This window comes from Gopherus evgoodei, chromosome 3 (assembly GCF_007399415.2).
Source record: "Gopherus evgoodei ecotype Sinaloan lineage chromosome 3, rGopEvg1_v1.p, whole genome shotgun sequence".
In the NCBI taxonomy this organism is placed as follows: Eukaryota; Metazoa; Chordata; order Testudines; family Testudinidae; genus Gopherus; species Gopherus evgoodei.
The window spans coordinates 132,558,657-132,577,629 of NC_044324.1; the positions used below are offsets into that span (position 1 = coordinate 132,558,657).

General features: G+C 43.3%; 1 protein-coding gene across 1 annotated transcript in view; it reads left to right on the forward strand.

Annotated features, from left to right (window-relative positions):
* The window catches only part of MAP3K4 (mitogen-activated protein kinase kinase kinase 4), a 151,962-nt gene that overhangs the window by 110,963 nt on the left and 22,026 nt on the right, over positions 1–18,973 (forward strand). Inside the window, 7 exon segments of the mRNA XM_030556695.1 lie at positions 4,162–4,262; positions 6,157–6,237; positions 7,012–7,203; positions 8,073–8,143; positions 10,152–10,185; positions 10,188–10,214; positions 10,217–10,269. Of these exon segments, the coding sequence (XP_030412555.1) occupies positions 4,162–4,262; positions 6,157–6,237; positions 7,012–7,203; positions 8,073–8,143; positions 10,152–10,185; positions 10,188–10,214; positions 10,217–10,269 (559 nt within the window).

Consider the following 18,973-nt stretch of genomic DNA (forward strand, 5'->3'; position numbering starts at 1 on the left):
CCTTCCATTCAAGCCTTCCTTATGTCCTTTCCACCCTTCTCCCCTCCACTCTTTGCCCTTATATATTTCTCCCATGTCCATGTTCAAGCTTCTTTCCCCTTGCTTCCTGTGCCTTGTGTAATCACATACTTACTGTGTGCTTAGTGACCCCACCTTATCCCCACAAAAAACCTGCACTGCTTTAAGTGTAGACCAGCTGTATTGCATCATAATTATGTTTGTGACAGATATAGTTGAATTAAGTTTGAGTAACTTAGAAGTTCATTTTATTAAAAATGCAAATGTTTGTGTTACTGTGGGATTATGTGTAATGTCCCTAGGGAGGAGACATGACTAATGTAAACCCTGAGAAGTGTTATGAGCTTCAAAGGACTGTTTGAAACATGTGCCAGACAAGAATGAACTTCTAAAGTTAAAAAGGTTTCCCAGGAAATCGCTAATGGGAGGTGAATGCGAATATAACTCCTCCAGTTTTGCAAGAACTTAGCCTTTTGAAGCTTCGCCCAGTTGGAAGGAACCTTTATCTGCTGACAACCTATTACATGAGGATAAGATCAGAGGCCCAAAAGAGTGACTTACAGATTCATGAGTGTTCTTATTCTGAGCTAAGGTGGTCATGAACATCACAGAAAACCCCCTGGGTGCGGTTCGAAGGCCTGTTCACCTGCCAGAGCCCTTGTTGAAGTTGGAGTGATCTCTGGTAAATTTATTAGAATGCGTGTAGGTTTTTATTGTTATGTTTTCTCTGTAATGCTTTCACTTTAAGAACAAATGTTCTTGCTTAGGAAAAGCTGTGTGGTAGTTTATAACTGTGGGTAATTATGCTATTGATAGCCTCTAAAGAGAAAGCAAATCAGGCTTGCTTAGGCAGTCTGACTTGATGGAGAACTCACAGTGAAGGCAGGGAACTATGTGGCCTGGAAAACACCCCAGTCAGGAGGGAGAGAGACACGGTCTCCACCCAAGAAATGTAACAGCTGGGGAGCTAGAAGTCTGAAAGTGGTTCCCTTGCTGGATTGCAAAGAGGGAACACAAGTCTGGTACCCCAGAACTATGACAGTGTTATCTAATTCAGGTTGCAGGCCCCCTTTGGCTGAGACCACATCTTCCTCCACAGCTCTGAGCACCGTGACAATATTCAGCAAATAATCTTGGGAGTAGCAATACATTAGTGTTCTACTATTGCCACCTTCCTTATAGTTCAGGCAAAAAAAAAAAAAAAAAAAAAGAAAAAAGAACAGTCTGTCAGTGGAACTTTCATATAAGGGCTGTAACTAACTTCCTGTGTGAGTTGAATGGGAAAGAAATGAACTTCAGTTTTAATTGTTCAGCAATTTTCTAGCAATTTTGTTAACTTGCATTTTTGTGGTACTAAAATGTTCATCACAGCCATCCTTTGAAATAACATCTGTTAAAAGCATGAGCCACGCTTTTAATTACAGTTGCTAGTAACGATGCAGAGTTATGATTGAGTTTGTAAGTCAATAGCAGTTATTGTTTAAGACCTCTTAGTATTTTGACATTAAGAAGATTTATGCAGTTAGAATACTGTTAATTATGCTAGTCAAACAGTGACTGTCTCTGGAATCTCAAGATTTCTAAATACCTCATGAGTCTGTCTTCTTTTATTTGTATGGTCATAGTGCCAAGAGCTCTGTTGTGCTAGTCATCATACGCACCCGGTTCATGCTCTGAAGAGATTACAAACTTATTTGAAATAAAATACAACAAGCAAATGTAGCAAACATTAAGAAGCGAAGGGGAGGGAGAAAGAACAGGACAACAGTAATGAGATTGCATGGTTACTTAGATGAACTATGCATGCAACTTAATTAGTCTGAACTATTCTGAAGTTTGTTATTTTTAATGAATAATATCCGCTATCTGCTACTCAACCAACCATCGTGGTTAGCTCATTTGTTGTAGATGGCACAGTAGAAGCAGGTTTTGAGATATTTGGAGCGGAATGGATTCTGGCTTTGCAGATAATTTCAGGGAGAGTGTTCCAGGCATAGGTTGGCAGTTCTTTTGACATAAGGCTCTAACTAGCAGATCTCAAAAGTGTCTTGTCACTTCACATTCTGTGATTTTTATGCTAAAAGTTTTGATTTGCATCCCAAAATGGTCTCTACATATAGAAGCTGGTTGTACAGTACACCCTGTGTTAACTAAAAGAACAATTGTAGTCTTTGGAAGAATACTTCTGGATGCTATTTGTGTGTTTTTCAAACATTCTCTGTACTTCTATTTTAAGACCGTCATTACAGAAGACCCAGTAGTAGTGATCAGCAGTGCCAAGCACTTTACAGATCCTTTTCGTGGTTTACAGACAGAAGCTCTAGCAGTTTCAGAAATCAAGAGAACTGTGGTTGAGTAGTAGTTGTGGTTTCTAAAAAAAGGTATAGAATTGGTCCATTAAATTTCCTCTTATGTTCCAAACCACATAAAACAGATTCACCCTATTCTCTTTCTGTCCTGCCCCCTTCACGTTTCCCCAGAGCATGTGGGTTACTTGAAGTGTTGCCTGAGCAGCTGCTTTTTGAACAGGAGCAACTAAGGGATACGATTATAATTTTTTACTATCTTATGCTTTGGTGTGATGTTATACTACTGAATGTAACTGAGACAGACTTGTAATTCATGTGTGATGGCACACCCATGTACTGTGGTATATGTAACAGTTACCGTGTGTGTTTATTATTTTCATTTTTTAAAAACTGATTAAAAAAAAGAATTACACAACAAAATGTTTGTCAACTACAAAAGAGTCGAATGATCAACAATAGTTGATGGAAGGAAAAAAAATATACATTTCAAAGAACTGGGACTTCACTTCTTAAGAGCATCCACATATATATTTTGGCCAATAATATTAGAACATTGGAATGGTTGCAGTGTTGTACAGAAATCTATGTATTCTGTTCATTAAAGAAATAATTCCCTAGAAGTTTGCATGCTGTTCTTGGAGCCATCTACTCTTGCAACTCTTTGGGAGTTGGGAATAACAAACTGCAATGTTTTCTTCTACAACAGAGGCTGTGAATTCTTATGTGCACAATCTGTATTTTAAGTTGACTCTGATCACCCATGAACTAAATAAATAGTAGTTAAAAACTGACTCTGGGAACTAGAAATCTTAGTATTGTAGTAGCATTGAAGAGAGTGTCATTCAGGAATGACTATAATGATCTGCATGCAGTGTAATCCCACTTAAAGTGAACTTCAGTTTGTAATGAAGTAAATGAGTGTCCCAAAATTTTCCAACTCAATCTGCAGATTGCTGTCTAAGTGTAGTTATCTCATTTATAGTGAGTTTATTCTATGAAAGAGAAAAACATCTCTTCACTAAGGATGGATGCCCAGCCACTGGAATAGCATAGAAACAAAGCTTAATCTGTTCTAAACATTTGCATTAGGTGCATACAATTTATAGAATGTGAGAACTTTCTAAACTAGTTGCACTAAGCATGTGTGATGCACAAATGCTACATAGTTCATTCAAGGCTGTTCTTAAATATTCTTTTTTTATGTAATCTGAAAATTAAATGCAAAGCTATTTTAATCTATTAGTTTATACTGAGCTTTTTGACAGTTTGAGTCTGTGCTGTATCTATACTAATTTTTCCAATTTAATTGTTGGATGTCCAACGCGGAGACAGCTGTGGTTGATCATTTTGTATTTACCCAGACCTAGTATGTGAGCAGATTTCTTCTGTCTTTCTCACTGTTTCTTGACCTGTTCATAATTTGCATATACACAGGCTCATAATTAATTTTGTGCAAGACAGGGTTCCTGTTTTGTCTTCTGGTAGTATTTATCTTTTAAAAAGATTCTGAGTGGATGGTGTTGTACCCCCTGTAGATTCCATTTTAATCAACAGGAGTTTCAGGTGCTTAACACTACATAAGGTCCACCTTTAGCTTGGTGGAGTGGGGACAGCTTGTCCATCCAGGATTTAAATAATGTCATGCAGAGAGCAGGAAAGAAAATGCTGAAGGATATACAGTACTTCACTTTACTGCCCAAGAACTGGTTTTGCCTTGTGTGGTTTTCATTATGGGACCAGGTGGATACACTCACCCCCTAAACTTTAGAGATTCTGTCACTTCAGAAGTGCAGTTAAATAGCTAATCAGTACAGTGGCCTTTTTTTTTTTACAGGGGTTCCAGTGTCCCTGAAAATGAGCGACTGGCTTCTATAGCAGCTGAGTTGCAGTTTAGGTCCCTGAGCCGTCACTCAAGTCCCACTGAAGATCGAGAAGGTGATTATTTCGATAACAGATTGTGATCTGGATCTGCAAATGATTCATGTGATTAATGTATTGTCTCTCTCCTGACCCAGGTCCATCCCCCTTTTAAAATTCCTTATCAACTCTTTATTTCTAAACAGGTCTTACTGTGTTAAATTAAATTAACGACCAAATTGCCTATGTTTTCCCAAATATGTATGTGTGGGGTATTTTTTTCCAGGTGTAGCTTGGGCACCTGTGTTTAAGATCATTGCTTGTTTGGCTTTTTTAATAGACCCATGGGGTGTTCCACTACAGCAGAGGTGGGCAAACTTTTGGCCTGAGGGCCACATGTGGAATAGAAATGGTATGGCGTGCCATGAATGCTCACAAAATTGGTGTTGAGGTGCCGGAGGGGGTGTGGGCTCTGGGGTGGGACTGGGGATGAGGAGTTTGGGGTGTAGGAGGGTGCTCTGGGCTGGGACTGAAGGGTTCGGAGGGCAGAACGGGGATCAGGCTGGGGTGGGGGTGCAGGAAGGGTTGCAGGTTCCGGCTGGTGTGTGGGCTCTGGAATGAGGCTGGGGATGAGAGGTTGGGGCGCAGGAGGGTGCTCAGGGCTGGGATTGAGGATTTTGGAGAGCGGGAAGGGGATCAGGGCTGGGGCAGAGGCTCGGGGCGTGGGAGAGGCTCAGGAGTGCAGGCTTCGAGCAGCGCTTGTCTCAAGTGGTTCCTAGAAGCAGTGGCATGTGCATTCTCCAGCTCCTATGCGGAGGTGCAGCCAGGCGGTTCTTCACGTTGCCCCATCCGCAGGCACCACCCCTGCAGCTCCATTGGAGCGCATAGGAGCCGAAGCGGGGCCATGCCGTGGCTTCCGGGAGCCACCTGGTGCAGCTCCTAACCCTGCACCCCAGACGGAGCACCGGAGCAGGGCCAGCCACGTGGTGCAGCCTCCGACCCACCACCTCCGGCCGGAGCAGGGCTGAGCTGTGTGGTGCAGCTCACGGGCCATAGTTTGCCCACCCTGCACTATAGCATTCAAAATGAGATTGATACCATAGTGACATTTTGTTGACATATCCCCTGTATCAGTGACTGGATCTGCCTTTCTCGCACACCTTCTCAGCACAGTAACCTGCTGTGAGATGAGGATTTCTCAGGTGTGGATCAGAAGGAAAGACTGTAGTTGCAATTGCAGCATCAGTGTTACAGAAGCCCCCCAGAGCCAGTACTTGCGCCCACCACTAGTGGGGAGAAATGGCTGGATCCACATGTTGATAGATCGATTGGTCTGGGCCTCTCCTCCTCTCAGGTTTCTCAGACACCTCATATGCCTTAGGCATATAAGTGAAATATATTTAAACAACTTCCTTGGAAAATAAACTTGTTCATTAAGAAGTTTCATTTTGTATTTTGTATGACTGACAATGAACTTCTCAGTGTTTCAGCCATCACTTATGACTGGAGTTTGAATATAGTAGATTGTGTTGTCTGTTTCTACATTGGAAGAACATTTACAAACAATTGAACTTTTAAAGTATATTTTTGATTTGCTTGATTTGCCTGTTCATTGTCTTTTACCTATTGAAGGGAGACTGACTAGGTTGGATTGACTATTTATAGTTAAACGATTTTGCCAATGCAAAGTCATTTTTTATGTATACAGACGCTGAATTTCTGCCGTGTGTTATATATAACTATTTCTAAAGACACCAAATTGTCTTAAAGTTTAAAGAATGTAACTAACTGTGGTGTGCCTCAAATACCATAGCAAAGATCAGTGTGAGTTGTTAAATCAGGTGTTTTTAATCTTGAAATGTAAAATGTAAGATTTTGTTGTTAAATATGGCACACTGTTAATACCTTAAAAGTAGTATGAAAAGAAAACAATTTTTAGGCAACATGATTTCTCACATGACTGTTTTTACAGAACCATTGTATCCTAAAGGAGACTTGAGTGGATCAGTCCGAAGGAGTTGGGAGCTTCGAACTCTAATCAATCAGACCAAAGGGTAAGAGACAAAAGGAACACTACTTAATTCAATATATTTCAAGCTTGGCTCAGTCTGTATATTTAAAAAAAAATCCTTAATGTACTTCAGAAAAATACTGATATGTGATATCAGAGGACTCTAACAAAAGAACAGATGTATTCTTTGTGGCATTATCTATTGTTCTTGATATACAAAATTAATATTAATAGTTGCCAGCGTGCTTATTGTCGTCAGTTGATAGAAGACTTTTTGAGAAGTTGGGGTTACATGAAATTTCTAGATCTAGAGGTTCATAAAGAACTGAGAGGTTCACACAGCACTTCAGAATTATTTAAATTTGAGAAAAGTTCTCAAATCTACATGAAGTAAAACCTTTAAAATTCTTCCTTCCTCTGTTTCAATATGGTAATGAACTCAACTGTATTAATACCCAAAACTAACGATCAGTGCTTAATTAAAGGCTAAATGAAGATAAATCATACTGTAAGTTTATTACTTCAGTGCAGCTAATTTCTTTGAATTATGTTAGTGGGAATTAAAAATAGTTTAATATTTCATCTAAGTTGCAAAGTAAGAAGTTTCATATGAAACCAGAACATGTATTTTCTGCTTTCCTTAATTCCAGCTTGCTTATTGTTTGAACTTCTGTTAAGAAAACAGTTGCATTGTACATCATAATACTTGTTCAACATGGTCTCATAATAATACAGTAGTGGCAAAGGTGTAGACATGAATTCAAATGTAGGGGTGTAGGTTTCTGAATCAATGAATTTGTGCCCTGCTTTTTTTAGATACTGCTTCCAAGCAAGGACCTATTGATGCTATTCAGAAGTCTGTCCGGTTGTTTGAAGAAAAGAGATACAGAGAAATGAGGAGGAAGAACATCATTGGCCAAGTCTGTGATACCCCGAAATCTTATGATAATATCATGCATGTAGGTCTAAGGAAGGTGACCTTCAAGTGGCAGAGAGGAAACAAAATTGGTAAGTCTGTAATGGACTTGTCATGTAGCTTAAAATACTGTATTCAGACCTTGTTTCACCTTAAGATTTGCATTTGAAATCTTACTTCTTGGTGTAGATATTAAGGTTTCTTTTACTACAGAAGGAAAGCTTACAGAATATTAAACACAGAATGCCATTGCAACTAGCATTTCCTATATAGCATTTACTGCAAAATCTTCACTGGTCAAGTAGTTAGAAACAAAAATTGATATGACATGAATTAATTCAGAAGCATGTGCTGAACAGCTTCATTTTGTGCTTGATCCTGCAATCTGTGAACATATTCAACTCCCATTGATGTTTTTGGGCAGTGGTTCTGAACCTGTGGGCCACTTGCAGCCCAATCAGCACACAGCTGCAGCCCATGTAACATCCTCAGGGCCGTACAGGTAGTATATAGTGTGGATGCGGCCCACGTAACTCATAAAGAGCAGCATATTGTGGCCCATAATGATAAAATGGGTTGAGAGCCACTGTTGTAGGGTATTCTGCACATGGAAATATCATAAGGTTTAGTGAAAGATGTGTTGGCACTAACGTCAGTAGACTAGTTTCACTTACTGATGTAGTCACTATTAGCCACACTCAAGAGAGATTATTTCCCCACTGATTCTGACTGTATATGTCTCAAACTATTACTGCATAATCATGAGAAGGTTCTGCTCCTGATAAAGCTTAGAGTTTAATGTGTTTAATCCATTTAAACATAGGATTATAATTGCTTTATTATGTTGAACAATCATTACAAGTTTAAATCCTTTTGAAATAAAAAAGGAAATCAAGGAAGAAAATCTGCTAGGCTGAGAAGTGTGTTTGAGGTGTTCATTGTTTTTATTGTAATTCTATAGGTGAAGGCCAGTATGGGAAAGTCTATACATGTATCAGTGTTGACACTGGTGAACTGATGGCAATGAAAGAAGTGAGTACATTACCCACAAGTGCCACTGCTATTTAATTTTAATGATGCATATGCTGTTTCCATAACCACATGTGCATGAGTTTAATTGGCAGGTCTCCTTGTCAGAGCATTGTTGTCAGATGGTTAGAGCAGGGAAATGGGAATATGAATTCCTGCTTCATATAGGCTGAGTCATACAACTTTTCTGAAAGTCCAGGTTAGTCCTAAATGTTCAGTATCTACATTAGTAAATCTATATATGAATTGAGACCTTCTGACTGTTTTGTATTACATTCTGCTTAATAAGATATTTGCCAGTCTTTAGTTTTTTTGCATTCATCCTTATACTTACATTTGGAAGGTTGCTTTGGTGTGAATGGGTCCCAGCAATTCCTCTGACAGCCACTTGACACTAATGTAATTACAGATTTTGGGCCCAATTCTGTTCCCAGATTTGCATGTACAATCCTGTTGTCTAACATTTGTATAAAAAGGCGGAATTAGGCCCTGTTTCTATTGTTCCTGTCTCAATATTCATCCGCTGAGCTTGTAACACTGGCTCCCAGAAGTTCACCCTAGTGTTGTTTAAGAGGAGGTTATCCTTTTCCCATCCAGAGCCCTCCCTATCCCTCTTAGCCTTCCTAGGTGCAATAGATGTTCATTCAAGAGAGTGCCTTGAGCAAAGACTAAGGTTAATACAAGAGAGACCCACACTTGTTGATGGACCTCACATCGATGGGTTAAATATTTAGTACCGGTATATTATTTTCCTTATGCTGTTTTCTAGCGCTTAGACTCTTATACCTCACCAATTGTTTTCAAAATAGTCATTCCTCATAGAGGATTATATACAAGCTATGGCTGAAGTTTTCAGTACCAAGTCTCCTTGAGTATAAAAAAAGTTCAGAGGTTTTTGTTTTGTTTGTTTGTTTTTTTAATACTGATTGAAAAGCGATCTTTTTTTCCCTCTAGGTGTTTTTTCAGATGTTAAAAAAGAAAGCCTTTCTGAGTCAAGGAGAAACTTTTGAAACTTCAGTCCAAAATATATTTTTAGCAAAGCTTCATAAACCCACTGAAATAAGGGTTAGAATAGATATCTCAAATATCACGAACATCAATAAAAATTATGGGGAGTGCTTGTTTACAAACACACATATTTTCACAATTTTGAAACTTTAGGAAAGAATTTGGCAAAGAGAAGTATTTGAACTTCCTTTGTCAATTTTGTTACCTTTTATATTTAAGTTTATCACTGTTTACCAAAGTATGAAACCTCATGTTTTGAAATTGTTATACGGAAGCAACCAATCATAATGTCCTTGCAACACTACGTACGTTTACTTTTTCTTAGGGTTGTCACTGACTTGGTGTATTAATTTTTTTTCTGATCTCTGATCACACAATAAAAATAGCACCACATCTCATTTTTACTAAACATTTTGTTTGACTTAGTCCTGTGTTGGCTAGGAAAATAGGAAATCACTTTTACAGAAGATTTTTTTTTTTGCTAATTTGTGTTTGCCTCCTCGCCCTCCCACATCCCCCGAAAAAAAAATCCATCACGAGGCATCATAGGGATATTAATGAAAACTGCTCTTTTAGTCAACGCCTCCTGACTCTGTGCCTCCTTCCATTTCACACCTTACTCTTGGAAAAGCCTCAGCGCATGAAGGAGACTCCTCTTCCAAATCTCTCTTGGCGGCCTGCTTCTTCATGAAGCCTTTCTACACTGATCTCACCGGTGTTGTTTCAAGGCCTTCTTGTATTTAAGCTGTTATGTTCTAGATCATATCTGTCTGAGTTAGACTGCAAGCTCCTTAAAGCAAGGGCCTTGTTTCGTTTACTTTTTTTTTTTAAAGTGACAACACCCTATTCTTGTAGATGTCTATAATCATATCCCCAAATTTGTTTCTAGAAATATCAAAAGAAGTCTGTAGATGGCTTCTTAGCTGTCATTCCTTTCTTGATGGTTTTTGTATTTCCACAGTTACGTTATAGCAGCAGTAATGAAAAATAATCACTTTTGCAGATAAGATTTTCAACACCGAACGATCACAAAACTATCAAGAAACTGCAGATGAACTGAAAATTTTTGAGGCATCAAGCATCCTAATCTGGTTCGTTACTTTGGTGTGGAGCTTCACAGGGTAAGCAACATTCATTACTGGATTTTCTTAAAAGTTACGAGAACCACCTTTATGAGTTCAGAAGTGGAGTTGTGTGTTCTACACCACAAGTTATCTCACTTCTGAGAATTGTAATTTTGCCTAATTATCCAGGAAATCTCCATGAAACTGCATCATTTCTGTCTTCCCTGAATCTAGAATCTTCCTGAAACGTAAGTGTAGAAAGCTGTTAGACATCAAAGCACTAAAACTCACCCTACTAGTAATAGCAAAGGACACACCAGTGTCTTAACACTCCTCCCCGGCCCCCAAAAGCAGGTTAGCTTGTATGAAATCTTCATGTGCAAATTAACTATGTAACACTTCAAAAAAGCCAACATTTTCAAACAGCTAATATTGTTACCTATAGTGACCGTACCACAGAAATTTTCAGCATCTTTTCATGAGAAACTGTAACTGCAAAATAGTGAGGAGTTAGAGATATGAGACATCCTCAGTAGAGGCGCAGAAACTGAAAGCTGGGCCCACAGAGCAATTGAAACATTCCATCCTAGCAGAACCTGCAAAAGAGGGGATAAAATTACTAATCTTGTTTACTTCTTGCTAGTTTACAAAATTTTCTTTTCAAAATGTGACTGTAGTTCTTAAACTATGGAAACTTAGGTGTATTATCTTATTCTAGTATTACAAAGTGCTCTACTGCTGTTTGGGTGATGCCAAGAATCCCTCATCTATAACTTGCAGTACTTGGTGTCACTACTAACTTTATAGTTACAGAATTACATGCATGGGAGATCTTATGCATATGTGAAAGAGAATGTAAAATTCATTTGCAGCAAGGGAGATTGAGGTTAGAAATTAGGGAAAACTTTCTGACTATAAGAGATTAAGTACTGGAATAGTTTACTAAGTGGCGTGGTGGAATCCCATCACTGGAGGTATTTAAGAACTGGTTAGACAAATGTGAAAAGGATGGACTAGGTGTACAATGGCCCTGCTTCAATGCCAGGGGATGGACTCTGAGGTCCCTTTCAGCCCTTCATTTTTATGATTCTATGATACAGATGTTCAGTCTGTAATCTTAGAAAAGCACAATGAAATTTGCATGAAGGCCTGGTTTATTAGTCCAGGTTATCCCAATTGAAACTGACCCCTCTCAAAAAACAAACAAACAAAATCAAAACCCCTGCCAGTGTAAAAATAATGCAGGCAGGCAGCAGGGGGGCTATCTGGTTTATTGCACAGAATGCAGCATGTATGATTACTTGCCTTGTGGGCAGATGGCAAGCAACTTGTGGCCCTCAGAGACCCAAGTATGGGCTGTTGAGAGAGTGGTTGAACTGGAGGAACTAAAGGAGACAGAGGTACAGAAATAGACATTCCAGGACACAGTAGTGAAGTCCCATCCCCAGTCTGACAGCCTCTGTGCTGTTGAGGAGGATAAAGTCTCATGGAAGGAGAACCTCAAGCAGGGTAATGATCCCATAGTGGGATCATCCTTCCAGAGAATGTCAGGTTATCCCCTTGCACTGAGGATACCTCTCTGGGAGAGGGAGCCTCAGTTATTAGAAGAAACAGGTAATAGCCATGGGAAGTTCTTCTTCGAGTGCTTGCTCATATCCATTCCAATTAGATGTGCACGTGCTGTGTGCACGTTCGTCAGAAGATTTTTACCCTAGCAACACTCGGTGGGTCAGCTGGGCGCCCGGAGTGGTGCTGCTACGGCGCTGGATATATACCCCAGCCGACCCAACGGCCCCTTCTTATCGCCCGTGTCGGTCGTTGGAACAGTGGAGTGCGGTTTTAACTGACCTCCACCTCCCTAGCTACTCGTAGTTCTCTAGTTTTTTTGTGTATATAGTTCAAAGTTATATAGTTATAGTTAATTTTTATCGTCATAGTTAGTGTATAGTTAAGAGGGGTTCGGGGAGTAGCCCCTTCCCTGCACCCGGTGCCGGGGCCCATGCCCGGTTTCACTGGGTTTCAGACTGTGCTCGGCCTGTCATAAGCCGATGCCGACATTAGATCCACACGACTCCTGCCTTAAGTGCCTTGGGGAATCTCACCTGACAGATAAGTGTCGCATTTGCAAGGTTTTTAAGCCAAGAACAAAAAAGGAGCAGGACTTTCAGCTAAAGCAGCTCCTCATGGAGGCGGCCTTTGGCACCGAGCGCTGTCAATCGGTGGCCAGAAGCTCCTCCTCGGCACCGGACCACACTGGTACTGCCAAGGCCTCTCAGCACCAGCCGTCGCTGGCTCCGAAGTCGACTCGCCACCGCTCCCTCTCCCCGAGATCGAGAGAGCCTAAGACTCCTGCTGCTTCCGTGCCACCTGCACTGCAGCCAGAGAGCTCATCTAAGTCAGATCGCCCGGCACTGACACCTGCCACGGCACCGACGACGTTGGTACCGTTGATTCCGGTCCCACAAGGGCTGTCGAGTCCAGTGCCTGTCAGCTCCCCGGTGCGAGCCGTGGGTTTCCATCCATGCCGGAGATGATGAGATTAAATGTAATGAAATAAGAAGCGATGGAATGGATAAGACAGAGTCTGTCTGGGCAAAAATCACAATGGGCAAAAAGCAACTAGAGCTTCCCCTGAGATAGTGCTTGGGGTGTGCTATAGACCGCCGGATCTGATTTGGATATGGATAGAGACCTCTTTAATGAAGTAAACGCAAAGGGAAATGTGTGATTATGGGAGACTTCACTTCCCAGATATAGACTGGAGGACGAATGCTTGCAAGAATAATAGGGGTCAGATTTTTCTGGATGTGATAGCGGATGGATTTCTTCATCAAGTAGTTGAAGTACCTACGAGAGGGGATGCCATTTTAGATTTGGTTTTCGTGAGCAGTGAGGACCTCGTAGAAGAAATGGTGGTAGGGGATAACCTTGGTTCGAGTGATCATGAGCTGATTCAGTTCAAACTAGATGGAAGGATAAACAAATGTAGATCTCGGATTAGAGTTTTCGATTTCTCGAGGGCTAATTTAAAGAGCTAAGGAAATTAGTTATGGAAGGGATTGGACGGAGGAACTTGCGGATTTAAATGCGGAGGAGGCCTGGAATTACTTTGTCGCAGCTGTGGAAATTGGTCGGAAGCCTGCATCCCAAGAAAGGGGAAAAAAACATGGGCAGGAGTTGTAGGCCAAGCTGGATGAGCAAGCAACTCAGAGAGGGGATTAGGAGAAAGCGAAAGCTTACAGGGAGTGGAAGAAAGGCGGAATTAGCAAGGGAAGCTACCTTGGTGAGCTCAGAACATGTAGGGATGAAGTGAGGAAGGCTAAAAGCCGCATTGATCTGGACCTTGCAAAGGGAATCAAAACCAATAGTAAAAGGTTCTACAGCACATAAACAAGAAGAAAACAAAGAAAGAAGAAGTGGGGCCGCTATACACTGAGGATGGAATGGAGATAAAGGACAACCTAGCATGGCCAAATATCTAAATAAGTACTTTGCCTCAGTTTTTAATAAGACTAGTGAGGAGTTTAGCGATGATGGAGGGATGATAAGTGAGAATGTGGATATGGATGTGGATATTACCACAACTGAGGTAGAGGCCAAACTTGAACAGCTTGATGGGACAAAATCGGAGGGCCCGGACAATCTCCATCCGAGGATATTAAAGGAACTGGCATGTGAATTGCGAACCCATTAGCGATAATTTTTAAGCAGTCGATAACTCGGGGGTTGTGCCGTACGCTGGAGGATTGCTAAAGTAGTCCCTATTTTTAAGAAAGGGAATAAAAGTGATCCGGGTAATTATAGGCCTGTTAGCTTGACGTCTGTAGTATGTAAGGTCTTGGAAAAAATTTTAAGGGAGAAATTAGTCAAGGACGTAGAGGTCAATGGTAATTGGGACGAATTGCAACATGGATTACTAAAGGCAGATCATGCCAAACCAATCTGATCTCCTTCTTTGAGAAGGTGACGGATTACTTAGATAAAGGAAATGCGGTAGATCTAATTTACCTCGATTCAGTAAGGCGTTTGACACGGTTCCGCATGGGGAACTATTAGTTAAATTGGAAAAGATGGGATGAATATGAAAGTTGTAAGGTGGATAAGGAACTGCTTAAAGGGGAGACTCCAGCGGGTCGTATTGAAGGGTGAACTGTCAGGCTGGAAGGAGGTTACTAGTGGAATCCCTCAAGGGTCGGTTTTGGGACCGATCTTATTTAACCTTTTTATTACTGACCTTGGCACAAAGAGCGGGAATGTGCCTAATAAAGTTTGCAGATGACACACACCATCAGCTCGGGATTGAACAAAGACTGTGAATGGCTTGCCAATTACAGAACCAGTTTCTCCTCTCTTGGTTTTCACACCTCTACTGCTAGAACAGGGCCTCATCCTCCCTGATGAACTGACCTCGTTATCTCTAGCTTGCTTGCTAGCACACATATATATACCTGCCCCTGGATATTTCCATTACATGCATCTGAGGAAGTGGGTATTCACCCACGAAAGCTCATGCTCCAAAACGTCTGTTAGTCTATAAGGTGCCACAGGATTCTTTGCTGCTTTTACAGATCCAGACTAACACGGCTACCCTCTGATACTTGACAAAGTTGGGGGGTATTGCTAACACGGAGAAGGACAGGGATACTATTCAGGAAGATCTGGACCACCTTGTAAACTGGAGTAAGAGTAATAGGATGAAATACAATAGTGAAAAGGTGCAAAGTCATGCATTAGGATTAATAATAAGAATTTAGATATACGTTGGGGGCGCATCAGTTGGAAGCGACGGAGGAGGAGAAGGACCTTGGGGTATTGGTCGATAGCAGGATGACTATGAGCCGCCAATGTGATATGGCTGTTAAAAAAAGCAAATGCGATTTTAGGATGCATTAGGCGAGGTATTTCCAGCAGGGATAAGGAGGTGTTAGTACCGTTATATAAGGCGCTGGTGAGACCCCATCTGGAATATTGTGTGGCAGTTCTGGTGTCCCATGTTCAAAAAGGATGAATTCAAACTGGAACAGGTCCAGAGATGGGCTAAATAGGATGATCCGAGGATGGAAAAACCCTGCCTTATGAAAGGAGACTCAAAGAGCTTGGCTTGTTTAGCCTGGCCAAAAGAAGGCTGCGGGGGGATATGCTTGTTCTATATAAATATATCAGGGGCGTTAACGTTAGGGAGGGAGAGGAATTATTTAAGTTTAGTTCTAATGTAGGCACGAAGACGAATGGGTACAAACTGGATATTAGGAAGTTTAGACTTGAAATTAGACTTAGGTTTCTAACCATTAGGGGAGTGAAGTTTTGGAACAGCCTTCCGAGGGAAGTAGTGGGGGCAAAAGACTTACCTGGCTATAAGACTAAGCTTGATAAATATATGGAGGGGATGTTATGATAGGATAGTTTAATTTGGGCAATTGATCTTGGATTATCACCAGATAAGTCTGCTCATTTGTGTGTGGGGAGATGTTGGATGGATGGGAACTGAGTTACTGCAGAGAACTCCTTCTTGGGTGCTGGCTGGTTAGTCTTGCCCACATGCTCAGGGTTTAGCTGATCGCCATATTTGGGATCGGGAAGGAATTTTCCTCCAGGGCGGATTGGTAGGGGCCCTGGAGGTTTTTCGCCTTCCTCTGCAGCGTGGGGCATGGGTCACTTGCTGGTGGATTCTCTGCAGTTTGAGGTCTTCAAACCAGTTTTGAGGATTTCAATAACTCGTCCCTGGATTAGGGGTTGTATAAAAGTGGATGGTGTAGGGTTCTGTGGCCTGCCTTGTGCAGGAGGTCAGACTAGATGATCATATTGGGTCCTTCTGACCTATGAGTCTATGAGTCAATGGTGAGGGATCTGATTGCCATGACAGAGGTCGATGCGGCCTAAACCCCCCGTCACCGCCGGTGCAGGTAATACAGTCTGTCGGCAAGCCTGCCTTGATAAGACCATCCAGTGTCGGCACAGCAGAGCGGCACCGTTCACAATCACGGTCCGCAGACGTTCTAGGTCCCGTCGGCGCTCCCGCTCCCGACGCTGCTCGCAGTCCCAGCACCGTTCTCCTTCTCGGTACTGGTCGCACTCGCAGCACAGTTTCAGTATCCCATTTGCCAGCCCGCTACTCTTGGCACTGTTCCAGCTCCCAGCACCGCTCCAGGCACCGTGACTCCCGTAGCCGCTCCCAACGTCGAGCCTCAAGATCTCGGTCGACCTCCCAGCACCGCTCCAGTCGCAGGTCCCGATCTCATTCCCGGTACCGAGTAGAGCAAGTTCCACTAGAGGACAGAGACTTAGGGCTTTTCAGCCCCTCCATGGCCATCCAGACACACATCAGTGTCATCCCACGTGAACAGCTCTTATGCACAGGACCGCGATTCTGATGTGCCCACCAGAGTCTTCCAAGAGACCCAGGGCCAGGACCAAGGACCCCATCAGTGATCTTTCTGGACACCTTGGGCGTACCACCAGGCTCAAGGTGTACCAGTAGTTCCGTCCCGCTCTGTCCCATCTGAGTGCCAGAGGCGATGGTTAGCCGTCCCCCTCCGACTGCTATGGAGGAAGCCCCAGTTCACCCACCGGACTCCCAGGTTCCACTGGAGCAGGAGGTCGCCCAAGAGCAAGAGGCCACACAGGACCCGCTCGTCACCAGCATCTCCTCTTCCTCTTCTCCAGATGAGGCGGTGGCAGGAACATCCTCCTCTGGCCCTCCTCCAGTTGACCTGAGAGCCCATCAGAACCTCCTAAGGAGGGTAGCACTCAATATGAACCTCCAGGTGGAGGAGGTCCCGGAGGTAGGGGACCCGGTAGTGGACATTCTATCGGTGGATGCCCCCACAAGAGTGGCCCTACCATTTATTTGGACCATCCAGGCCAATGCCGATACTGTATGGCAGTCTCCAGCCTCTATCCCTCCTGCGGCCAGGAGAGTCGAGCATAAATATATGGTGCCCTCTAAAGGGTATGAGTACTTGTATATCCATCCATCTCCCTGCTCGTTAGTCGTCCAGTCTGTTAATGAGAGGGAACGCCATGGCCAGCAGGCGCCAGCCCCAAAATCGAAGGAGGCTAGGTGAATGGACTTACTCGGCCACAAAATGTACTGGACAGGTGCCCTACAGCTCCAGGTGGCAAATCAACAAGCCTTGCTTAGCCGCTATAATTATAACACCTGGGTAGCGGTGGGTAAGTTTACGGAGCTTCTCCCTCAAGACTCCCGGCAAAAGTTCGCTGCCCTCTTGGAGGAAGGGAAAAAGGTGTCCAGAACTTCCCTCCAGGCCTCGTTGGATGGAGCAGACCCAGCAGCCAGGGCTGTGGCCTCGGGTGTTGCCATGAGGCGTATCTCATGGCTCCAGGTTTCAAACCTCCCACCGGAGCTGTAGTATACCATTCAGGACTTGCATTTGATGGTAAAAGCCTCTTCTTGGATAAGACTGACACCAGGCTGCAAAGCCTGAAGGAACACATGGTCATAATGCGCTCTCTTGGCATGCATACGCCGGTGACCCAATGCAGGCCTTTCCATCCCCAGCCTCACCGCCCCATACTCTGCGCCTGGACAAAAACAGGACTTGGCAGGCGGTGCGGCCCGAGGTGGTCACAGACACCATCATGACCCCAAGGAGGCCAAAATCAAACCTTGAAACCACCACCGGGACTAAAGGATGAACTTTTGAGGTGCGCCCAAGGGCGGCATACCATTTACAGGCCAGGATCCCCTCTCCTCCCTTCTCCAACCATCTTTCCTACTTCCTCTGTCGTGGTCCCAGTTAACTTCAGATCGCTGGGTCCTACACACGGTGGAGTATGGGTGCCACCTCCAATTTATTTCAAACCTGCCCTTCCACCCTCCAACCCTGTCCCTTTTCAGACCCCTCTCACGAGCAATTCCTCTTACAAGAGGTGCGAACACTCCTCGCCATGGGAGCTATAAAGGAAGTACCAATGGACGAAAGGCGCAAGGTGTTTTACACCTGTTATTTCCTAATCCCCAAGTCGAAGGGAGGTCTCAGATCTATCCTAGACCTGCGAGGACTCAACCAGTTTATGATAAAGTTGAAGTGCCGCATGGTATCCCTGGGCACCATTATCCCGTCCTTGGATCCTGGAGACTGGTATGCCGCCCTCGATATGAAGGATGCGTACTTTCACATCGCCATTTTTCCTCCACACAGGAGATACTGCCACTTTGTAGCCAACCGTCAGCGTTTCCAGTTTACGGTCCAGCTGTTTGGCCTTCCTGCAGCCCCAAGGATATTTACAAAGTGTATGGCATAGTCCCACCGCCTACCTCCGTTGATGTTGGATACACATTTTTCCGTATCTGGATGATTGGCTCATCCAAGGGGCCTCCGAGACACAAGTCACTCAGCATGTGGGCATTGTCAAGGACCTATTCACACATCTAGGCCTGATGATCAATTTCGAAAAATCCACTCTGGTTCCCACGCAGAAGTTAGACTTCATAGGAGCTATCCTGGACTCCAATATAGCCAGAGCCTCTACCACAGCTGCGGTTTTCAGGCGATGGCAACAATCATCTGAGGTCTACAGAATTTCCTGACAACCTCAGCTCGACCTCAGCTCTCGGTCTCCTGGGTCACGTGGCTGCCTGCACGTTTTGTAACCAAACACGCCAGGCTCCACCTCCTTCCTCTCCAAGTTTGGCTCAACTCGGTATACCACCAGGCAGGGACCCAATAGACATGATATCACCATTCCCCCGAGCACCCTAGGCTCCCTAGAATGTGACTAACTCCCTTCCTGGTGTGTG